Source organism: Dendropsophus ebraccatus, chromosome 11 (genome assembly GCF_027789765.1).
Source record: "Dendropsophus ebraccatus isolate aDenEbr1 chromosome 11, aDenEbr1.pat, whole genome shotgun sequence".
Classification (NCBI taxonomy): domain Eukaryota; kingdom Metazoa; phylum Chordata; class Amphibia; order Anura; family Hylidae; genus Dendropsophus; species Dendropsophus ebraccatus.
In genome coordinates, this window is record NC_091464.1 from 57,127,101 (window position 1) to 57,138,513 (window position 11,413).

Consider the following 11,413-nt stretch of genomic DNA (forward strand, 5'->3'; position numbering starts at 1 on the left):
CAAGAGGATGATGGGGGGTGTAGTGGTATGATGATGATGGAACAAGAGGATGATGGGGGGTGTAGTGGTATGATGATGATGGAACAAGAGGATGATGAGGGGTGTAGTGGTATGATGATGATGGAACAAGAGGATGATGAGGGGTGTAGTGGTATGATGATGGAACAAGAGGAGGATGAGGGGTGTAGTGGTATGATGATGATGGAACGAGGATGATGGGGATGTAGTGGTATGATGATGGAACAAGAGGATGATGAGGGGTGTAGTGGTATGATGATGATGGAACAAGAGGATGATGGGAATGTAGTGGTATGATGATGATGGAACAAGAGGAGGATGATGGGTGTAGTGGTATGATGATGGAACAAGAGGATGATGAGGGGTGTAGTAGTATGATGATGATGATGGAACAAGAGGATGATGAGGGGTGTAGTGGTATGATGATGGAACAAGAGGATGATGAGGGGTGTAGTGGTATGATGATGATGGAACAAGAGGATGATGAGGGGTGTAGTGGTATGATGATGATGGAACAAGAGGATGATGAGGGGTGTAGTGGTATGATGATGATGGAACAAGAGGAGGATGAGGGGTGTAGTGGTATGATGATGATGGAACAAGAGGAGGATGAAGGGTGTAATGGTATGATGATGGAACAAGAGGATGATGGGGGTGTAGTGGTATGATGATGATGGAACAAGAGGATGATGAGGGGTGTAGTGGTATGATGGAACAAGAAGATGATGAGGGGTGTAGTGGTATGATGATGGAACAAGAAGATGATGAGGATGTAGTGGTATGATGATGATGATGGAACAAGAGGATGATGGGGGGTGTAGTGGCATGATGATGGAACAAGAGGATGATGAGGGGTGTAATGGTATGATGATGAAGGAACAAGAGGATGATGAGGATGTAGTGGTATGATGATGATGGAACAAGAGGATGATGGGGGGTGTAGTGGTATGATGATGAAGGAACAAGAGGATTATGAAGGAACAAGAGGATGATGAGGGGTGTAGTGGTATGATGATGGAACAAGAAGATGATGAGGATGTAGTGGTATCATGATGAAGGAACAAGAGGATGATGAGGATGTAGTGGTATGATGATGAAACAAGAGGATGATAAGGGGGGGAAGTGGTATCATGATGAAGGAACAAGAGGATGATGAGGATGTAGTGGTATGATGATGATGGAACAAGAGGATGATGAGGATGTAGTGGTATGATGATGATGGAACAAGAGGATGATGAGGGGTGAAGTGGTATGATGATGAAAGGGCAGGAGGATGAAGGGGTAGTAGTATTATGGTGGAGGTGGTTGTAGTATGATGATGGAGGGGCAGGAGGAGGGGACAACATGGGGGGCATCTGTAAGGGGGATAAAATGGGGGGCATCTATATGGTTGATAACATGGGGGCAATCTATATGGGGGATAACATGGGGGGCATCTATAATAGGGACAACACAGGGGGCCATCTATAAGGGGGAAACATTGGGGGGCCATCTATAAGGTGGACTACACAGGGGGTGTATACAATAGGGGGATATGTACTATAAGGGAGTCACATAGAGTCAGGGCTACCCACTAAATGAGGGTGTAAAGGGGCCAATACAGATGTGCAGTTTGTAGAGAGATGAGGATGGTGTCAGTGTGAGAAGCCTAATATGTTTGTCTGGCAGATTCTGTGGATTCGTGGCTCCAAAAAGTTCTCATAATGGCCCAGGGCAGATGGAGAAGATGAAAAGGGAAGAACTCCGATCAGAGAAGACGTCCCCTGTGATGTATATGGTGTATAGAGCCTGCGTAGAGCTGGGGCCACCTCTATATGACTGGATGAGGTGATATTGGTCTATGTACAGAGGATTTTATACAGTAGCAGCGGTTGTGTTAGTCAGTATGTGGTAAGGGGGGGGGGGGCCCAAGTTGACCTCTTGCACAAGGGCCAAAGAGACATTAGCTACGCCCCTGTCTGTATCTGTGTGTATGACAGGGAGATAGTGATGTAGCTTGCAGGGGCTGGTCAGAGATGGTGACATCATTCAGGGGTGGGGCAAGAGCTCAGAGCCAAAATCCAGCCAAACCTCTGGTGTAAGCAGAGGATAATACATTGTCTAAAGAGGAAGGGAAAAGATGAGGAGATGGAGACAATACACATTGGGTACTTTTTCTATTTTTAACTTCCTGTCACACTAAAGCTGCTGGGGTGTGTACCCCTTTATTCAGATGGGAAACTGCATCACAGGCTATAGGCTCAAGCCCTCACTCTTCCATGGTTCTGTCATAGAAAACCTGCAAAACAAACCCTCAACCTAAGGTGGCAAACAAAATAGCGTCAAGAAAAGATTTCATAGACGGAAAAAAAATACTAAAAAGTCACTTTGACACATCAAAATCTTTGCAAAACTGAAGCTCAAATGTCATTTTTTTTTCTGTGAAAATTGTGACAACACAATTGCCTGGGAGCTGAGCTGCAGTTACATGTTTCCACCACTACACAGTGAATGGAGCCACCTTTAGTGCTTAGAATCCTTTACCACTTGAGACATCCTAGAGCATTTTTTTTATTTTGCATTTGCTGATTGTTTCCTCTGCTTTTCAGATAACAACACAGTATATAATATTTATAAAAAATAATAGTATCTATAAGTGTGTTTTTAAAAAAAAAATATGTGTGTGTTTAAGAAACTTATGTTATGTTCTGTTTTAATTCAGTTTTCTCATGAGTATGAAGAAGAGGTGGAGCCTTACGCCAGTTTTACCGAAAAAGTCAACACCATCTACAGCTATAGCCGAGACCCCACAGAATACAAAGGAGCTCAGCACACAGGAGAGAGGACTTACCGCTGAAATCCTCACCTCTTCATGACACAAAATCCTAAACATCTTGAATCTGGGCGGAGACAATGATTTATTTATTTCTAATGTTTTCATTAATTTGATATCAAAAGTGGTAAAACCCCAAAGAACTGAGATTTTACAACAAAAAAAATACAAAATGAGTAAACTTTTTGTGATATTTTTTTCTGATGTGGCCATGATTAGATGATTTGCACTTGTCGCTATTTACTGGTTCTTAGCATTAAAGACTCCATGAATATCCGTGATGTGTGGACCTATAGGATGGGAAGGATAGAATTAAGCGTTTGTAGCGTAGAGGGTAGGGGCTGTCACAGGGGCGGACTGACCATTTCAGCAGTAGTACCAGTGGACTTATGACAAGGAGTGTTCCACAGTCCATTTTGCTTGGGCCATACAAGCATAAAAATAATTATAGTTTTGCAAGATCTGGAGGGTCTCTGTGGTCCATAGGAATGATGTTTTACATACAGGGTTAGCAAAATTAAAACTTTCCCAAGCTTAGGGGGCTCTGGAGGAAGTTCTGGTGGTTAAAATGTGATGAAAATCAGACACCAGACACTTCAGATCATGGGCTCTCCATATGTAAATAAAAATGTTTTGTTTAAAGAGTAACCAACAGGTGGCGCTGTAGCTATGCAAGTCACCCAACAAATGTTTAAATTTTCCCCTTGGTTTTTAATAATTCTGTCCATATGCAAAACCTTGCTTTTCACCTTTAAAGCGACTCTGTACCCACAATCTGACCCCCCAAACCACTTGTACTTTCAGATAGCTGCTTTTAATCCAAGATCTGTCCTGCGGTCCGTTTGGCAGGTGATGCAGTTATTGGGTGCGTTTACACAGACAGATTTATCTGACAGATTTTTAAAGCCATAGACAGGAATGGATTTGAAAAGAGGAGAAATCTCAGGCTTTCCTTCATTACCTGTTTCTGTTTATAGTCTGTGCCGGGCTTTGGCTTCAAAGATCTGACAGATAAATCTCTCTGTGTAAACGCACCATAAGCCACTAAGTGCATCACCTGCCAAACGGACCGCAGGACAGATCTTGGATTAAAAGCAGCTATCCGAAGGTACAAGTGGTTTGGGGGGTCAGTTTGTGGGTACAGAGTCACTTTAAACACAATAAGTCAGCCTTAACGGGAACATGAAGATCTGACACTGATGTGAGTTACAGCAGACATGGTTCTTTTGGAAACTCCATAGTCAGTAGTCACATGGGGTAAGATCAGGTAAGCAAGGAGGCAATTGTGCAATATGTGCTGAATCTGTATCGGCTATAGGATTAGAATCCTATTGCTCCTTGTTATAGTCAATGGGGCCTGTGTCTGTCCTCGTTTGTATATGAACAAAACACAGTAATCGCTGAACTCAAGGAGAACAGCGAAAAGAATTCCAATGAAGTACTCAATCAAGAGTCTCCACTGATGCCCCCAAAAATTTAAATATGCAAAACAAGAGTCCGTGGAGCCTCAGTTACGAGTCTCAAAACACGGGATAGCCAGATATCTCTAGCCTGTTGCCAACGGGATGCCTCCATGATGGTGAGAGCACCACACCACCCTGATAAATAACCCCTTAAGTCCCACTCAATTGCGAGTATTGGAACATAGACAGGGAAACAACAGGGTGGCCCCTTTTGTCAATGTCTAACTCAAGGTGCGAGTATTGCGATCATGATAAGGGCTTGCAAAGGCAGGCTTCCACCCACAGACAGCCATTTCGGTGTTTTTGCCCCTCGTCAGTGTGGGGTAGGATTCTGGCTAGTTGGGGCAATGAAAAATCAACCAACAAAACACAGTAATCACTGAACTCAAGGAGAACAGCGAAAAGAATTCGTAACTGAGGCTCCACGGACTCTTGTTTTGCATATTTAAATTTTTGGGGGCATCAGTGGAGACTCTTGATTGAGTACTTCATTGGAATTCTTTTCGCTGTTCTCCTTGAGTTCAGTGATTACTGTGTTTTGTTGGTTGATTTTTCATTGCCCCAACTAGCCAGAATCCTACCCCACACTGACGAGGGGCAAAAACCCCAAAGCGGCTGTCTGTGGGTGGAAGCCTGCCTTTGCAAGCCCTTGTCATGATCGCAATACTCGCACCTTGAGTTAGACATTGACAAAAGGGGCCACCCTGTTGTTTCCCTGTCTATGTTCCAATACTCGCAATCGAGTGGGACTTAAGGGGTTATTTATCAGGGTGGTGTGGTGCTCTCCCCATCATGGAGGCACCCCTTTGGCAACAGGCTAGAGATATCTGGCTATCCCGTGTTTTGAGACTCGTAACTGAGGCTCCACGGACTCTTGTTTTGCATATTTAAATTTTTGGGGGCATCAGTGGAGACTCTTGATTGAGTACTTCATTGGAATTCTTTTCGCTGTTCTCCTTGAGTTCAGTGATTACTGTGTTTTGTTGGTTGATTTTTCATTGCCCCAACTAGCCAGAATCCTACCCCACACTGACGAGGGGCAAAAACCCTGAAACGGCTGTCTGTGGGTGGAAGCCTGCCTTTGCAAGCCCTTGTCATGATCGCAATACTCGCACCTTGAGTTAGACATTGACAAAAGGGGCCACCCTGTTGTTTTCCTGTCTATGTTCCAATACTCGCAATCGAGTGGGACTTAAGGGGTTATTTATCAGGGTGGTGTGGTGCTCTCCCCATCATGGAGGCACCCCGTTGGCAACAGGCTAGAGATATCTGGCTATCCCGTGTTTTGAGACTCGTAACTGAGGCTCCACGGACTCTTGTTTTGCTCGTTTGTATATGTCAACATTCTACTTGGACAGGTTACCAACGTATGCATGCCACAGAGGGCACAACTGAGGTGTGACCCAAGCCTTACCTCTATGTAAAACACTAGTCAAACTATGATAGTACATACAGATTATATCTACTGGATTAGAAGAGACATAGCAGAGCTAAAGAATGTTTAGGGTCTGTTCACATGTACAGACTCACTGCGTATTTATCGCTGCTAGTTTATCGCACATAAATCCACAGTGATACTGATTGCTATTAAGTTAATGTATGTGTATTCTCGCTGCGTGTTTGGTGCGATTTTTACATGCGAGTTTTGATTTTCACATGATTTTCACGGGTGAGTTCAATACCACAAAAAACACAGCTACTTTCATGCGAGTTTGGTGCGAGTTCTGAGTGAGTTTTACGCAGCGAGTCTGTGCGTGTGAACAGACCCTTAGAGATGAAAACTGCTGAAGCGATTGTCCGGCAGGATCACTTTCAATTCTACATGAAAGCAAATACTTCAACATTCACGTGGGCTAATAGAGGGGGTGTAAGCCATGTTCTCGCTGTATCCCCAGGATACAGGAAAGTCACAAATGAGGAAAGCGACTCCAACACCAGTTTAACCCCTAGACGACCTAGGACGTACCGGTACGTCCTGGAAGTCTGTGCCCAGACGACCCTGGACGTATCGGTACGTCCTGAGCTATGAAGCGCGCTCCGGAGCGGAGCGCACTTCATAGCAGGTGGGGGCCGGCTGCAATCAGCAGCCGACACCTCACCGTTAATAACACGCTGCAGCGATCGTGCTGCAGCAGGCCACTAACTCCTTAAATGCCGCGGCCGCGCCGCGACTGGGGAGTCCCCTGTCACCTACCGATCGGGACCGGGTCCCAATCGTTAAAACAGACCGCTGGAGGTCTTTCACCTGCCTCCACGCGGTCCAATCGGCGATCTGTTCACTGAGCCTGCACAGGCAGGCTCAATGAGCAGAGCGCCGATAACACTGATCAATGCTATGCCTATGGCATAGCAATGATCAGTGTATAAAATCAAAGTAGTGTATGTACAAGTCCCCCAAAGGGACTTAAAATTTATTTAAAAAAAAAGTTAAAATCACTAACACACTACCCCAAAACCCCTCCCCCATTTAAAGTTTAAATCACCCCCCTTTCCCATTATATAAATAAAACATATAAAAATGAATAAACAAACATATAATATACCGTAGCGTGCGTAATTGTCCGATCTATTAAAGTATAACAAGTTCAATTGAGAACGGTAAACAGCGTACACGAAAAGAGGGAAAAAAGTGCGCGGATTACCGATTTTATGTTACATTATATATAAAAAAAATTAATAAAAAGTGATCAAAACGTCCGATCTTCACAAATATGGTATTAATAAAAACTAGAGATCATGGCGGAAAAAATTACACCCCATACAGCCCCGTAGGTGAAAAAATAAAACTGTTATAAGCGTCACAATAGGGCCATTTTATTAATAATTAATTGCCAAAAAAAGGATTCCATTAAAAAAAAAATATATATAACATTAGAGAATCTGTGTAACCTGCATATGGTTGTGTTCGGACTGACCTATAGAATAATAGCATCATGTCGCTTTTACCATATAGTGCATTACGTAGACACAGGAACCCCCCAAAAGTTACCATATTGCATCCTTTTTTACGATTTCACCTATTTATATCTTCATAAATAACATATTTGGAATTCCATCATACATGTTATGGTAAAATGAATGACGCCATTACACAGTACAACTATTTCTGTAACAAACAAGCACTTACATGGCTTATAAATAGAAAACTGAAAGTGCTAGAGCTCTTAGAGGGGGAGGAGGGAAAAACGAAAGTGCAAAGATCAAAATTTGTGCGGTCCACTGGGTCATTTTGGGCCTCAAAGGGTTTAACAAAACTGCACTTTACTGAAACATGCAAAGGTACTGGCAACTCAAATATCCCAAAATTACATACAATCAGGCAGGGTTAAGCAGGGTGCCCCCCGGAACCACTATATGTTGTATAAATACAAACATACTAACTAACTTTTAGTGAACTCAGATAGGCCATCCACTATATACTGTATCTATTTAAGGCTGGGTTCACACTACATTTTTGTAATCCGTTTTTTTTTTTTTGTTTGTTTGTTTGTTTTTTAAACACAGAAAGGCTATGTTCACACACTGTTGAAATTGAGTGGCAAATAACGGCCGTTATTTCAAAACAATGGCCATACTGAAGACCAAGAACAAATTGGTGGTCCTTGCTCCATCTAGTCCACCCTTATATTACTGTAATTCCTTTCTTATTATCTTAGGATAGATAAATGTTTATCCCAGGCAGGTTTACATTCAGTTATTGTAGATTTACCAACCACATCTGCTGGAAGTTTGCTCCAAGCATCTACTACTCTTTCAGTAAAGTCATATTTTTTCATGTTGCTTTTGATTTTTCCCCTAACTTACCTCTCACTGAGCCCACTTATTCTTGTGGTATTTTTTATTTTTTTAATTAAAATAACTTTCCTTCAGACTAAGGTGTGAGGTGTAAATCTACTGAGGCCAGAATTCCTTGTGTGTAAGCCAGCCCCCTCAGTAACACTCACTGCTGCTAAGCCAGCCTCCTCAGTAACACTTACTGCTGCTAAGACAGCCCCCTCAGTAACACCCACTGTTGCTAAGACAGCCCCCTCAGTAACACCCACTGCTGCTAAGACAGCCCCCTCAGTAACACCCACTGCTGCTAAACCAGCCCCCTCAGTAACGCCCACTGCTGCTAAGACAGCCCCCTCAGTAACGCCCACTGCTGCTAAGCCAGTCCCCTCAGTAACACTTACTGCTGCTAAGACAGCCCCCTCAGTAATGCACACTGCTGCTAAGCCAGTCCCCTCAGTAACGCCCACTGCTGCTAAGACAGCCCCCTCAGTAATGCCCACTACTGCTAAGACAGCCCCCTCAGTAACACCCCCTGCTGCTAAGACAGTCCCCTCAGTAACACTTACTGCTGCTAAGCCAGTCCCCTCAGTAACGCCCACTGCTGCTAAGACAGCCCCCTCAGTAATGCCCACTACTGCTAAGACAGCCCCCTCAGTAACACCCCCTGCTGCTAAGACAGTCCCCTCAGTAACACCCATTGCTGCTAAGCCAGCCCCCTCAGTAACACCCACTGCTGCTAAGCCAGTCCCCTCAGTAACACTTACTGCTGCTAAGACAGCCCCCTCAGTAACACCCACTGCTGCTAAGACAGTCCCCTCAGTAATGCCCACTACTGCTAAGCCAGCCCCCTCAGTAATGCCTACTGCTGCTAAGCCAGCCCCCTCAGTAATGCCCACTGCTGCTAAGCCACTCCCCTCAGTAACACCCACTGCTGCTAAGCCAGTCCCCTCAGTAACGCCCACTGCTGATAATCCAGCCCCCTCAGTAATGCCCACTGCTGCTAAGCCAGTCCCCTCTGTAACACCCACTGCTGATAATCCAGCCCCCTCAGTAATGCCCACTGCTGCTAAGCCAGTCCCCTCAGTAACACCCACTGCTCCTAAGCCAGCCCCCTCAGTAATGCCCACTGCTGCTAAGCCAGCCCCCTCAGTAACACCCACTGCTGCTAAGACAGCAACCTCCTCATCTCAATGAGGCCAATAAGATCAGCCCAGGATATCAAATACAAAACAAAAGGAGAGACCGAGGCGCTTTCTAGTGTAGTATCCAAGCACAGGTTAGTAGAGGCTACAAAAGGTGAACAACAATATGCTCACCTGGGCGAGTTGTGCTAAGCATAGGCAGAACTCTATTGTAGGCTTAGAGAAGCTCACTGCTTCCAGCTCTAGGTGCCTCGAGGTAAAACCAGGAGATGCAGGATAATGTAGAGGTTTCCCAGCAGTAGCCGTCTGGGACAGGAAGACCTTGGATGAGTCCGTCGCAGGTGACATGCACAGTGGTAGCAAATGCCGCTTAGTATATAACCATAGGCGGTATATTACAGTGAAGATTTATTACAAGCAACGAGTTTCGGCTCTATAATAAGGCAGAGCCTTCCTCGCAATAACAATCGCATTTGAGCGATAATCGTTTTGTGTGAATACAGCAAAGAATCAAGCGACGAGCAAGAAATTGTTCATTTTGATCTTTCAACATGTTCTCAAATCGTTGTTTGTCGTTCGCTAAAAATTCGCAGATCACTTCGTGTAAACAGTCTTTCAAAGATTCACCCTATGTGAAAGATGGGCTTAAGCGAACTTAAAAACGTTCACAATAACAATTTTTCTTATGAATTTTCTGACGATTTATTCGTCTAAATGCTGATCGGTATAAAAACCAAATTGTTGCTTCAAAATTGTTAAACGATCGATTGGGCGAATTATCGCTTTATGTAAACGCAGCATTAGCCATGAGGAAGGGGGATGGTTTACAAGCCAGGACAGCCCAGAGCAGTGACTGCACACTGACAGGCTAAAACAATATGGTGGCAGCTAGAGATAAGAGGGGGTCACCAGTAATAGAGAAAATAGGAACTTCCTGGGCATCAGCTGAGAGCAGAAAAGTGGTTGAAAACAGTAGAACAGATTATACATCCCTATGTGAGTAATGTATATGCTGGGGAAAGGAATAGAAATATAGATAAATGTTTTTTTTAGCAGAGTACACCTTTAACTGATTGGATAGGGTTAAATTGAGAAACAAAAAGATAATGTACTTCCTAAGGTGTAACAATGTGTGGCGGTACATTATAACATCTACTATGCAAAGCAATGCAGATACAAACGTATGTTATATGATGATGAGCGTCCATAAGAGCGTCCACAGGAATATACATAGATAACATGCTATACTAGTCGTGTGACAGGCATCAAGGATATACACAGGTAACATGTTATGCTAGCCATGTTACCTGTGTATGCTAGCCATCTCTAGCTGCTAAATTACACAACAGTCACACTCCATCAGCTGTATTTACACCTATTATATATAGCAGGGATATCAAACTTTAATGTGTGGTCTACTTTAAAGGACAACTCCGGCGATTTTCTTTTTTAGCTTATTTAACACACATTACAAAGTTATATAACTGTAATGTGTCCAAATAAGTGGTCTGGCCCGGATCCCCCCCTTTCCGACCCCTGACCCAAGACCGTTAAGTTAATGGGAGAGAAAAGGCTGTCGGTGCACTTACGCACCAGCAGCCTTTTCATTGGCTGGACCGCATCACATGGCTTCCAGCTTGCTCAGCCCTGATTGGCTAAGCTTGCTGGAAGCCATGTGATGCACTCCAGCCAATAAAAAGGCTGCCGGTGCACATGCGCACCGACAGCCTTTTCTCTCCCATTAACTTCACGCAAACCCAGAAGTGAGGGAGTTCCGAAGACAGCAGCTCGGCGGCCGGAGGTGACAGAGTCACGGGCGCCGGGAGATTCAAGTGGTGATCGTCACCGGATTGATGGTGAGTATGATCTGTGGGTATGTCTGTGTTTTTTATTTTTTTTTAGGTCCCGCCGGAGTTGTCCTTTAAAATCACTGTAATTGATGAATTGACCACTAGATGGCGAAATAGATTCACTTTTTCTCCTTACTAATAGCACCACCTATATAGGTGTTACTGGTGCAGTGGAGCTGAATTTGTCATTGCACTCTATGCAGGGGCGTAGCTAATGACTCCTGGACCCTGGTGCGAGAGGTCAACTTGGGCCCCCCCCTTCCTCGACCAAGTGATGCTATTGGTATATGTGTATATTATATATATATATATATATATATATATATATATATACACCAAGACAGATATTACGAA

General features: G+C 44.1%; 1 protein-coding gene across 1 annotated transcript in view; it reads left to right on the forward strand.

The window, feature by feature from the left end:
• The window catches only part of LOC138767857 (cell surface glycoprotein CD200 receptor 2-like), a 36,432-nt gene extending 33,341 nt beyond the window's left edge, over window positions 1-3,091 (forward strand). The window contains exon 7 of the mRNA XM_069945690.1: window positions 2,720-3,091. Coding sequence (XP_069801791.1) covers window positions 2,720-2,854 — 135 coding nt within the window. The 3' untranslated portion in view covers window positions 2,855-3,091. The remainder of the gene's footprint in view (window positions 1-2,719) is intronic.
• The last annotated feature ends 8,322 nt before the right edge of the window (window positions 3,092-11,413 follow it).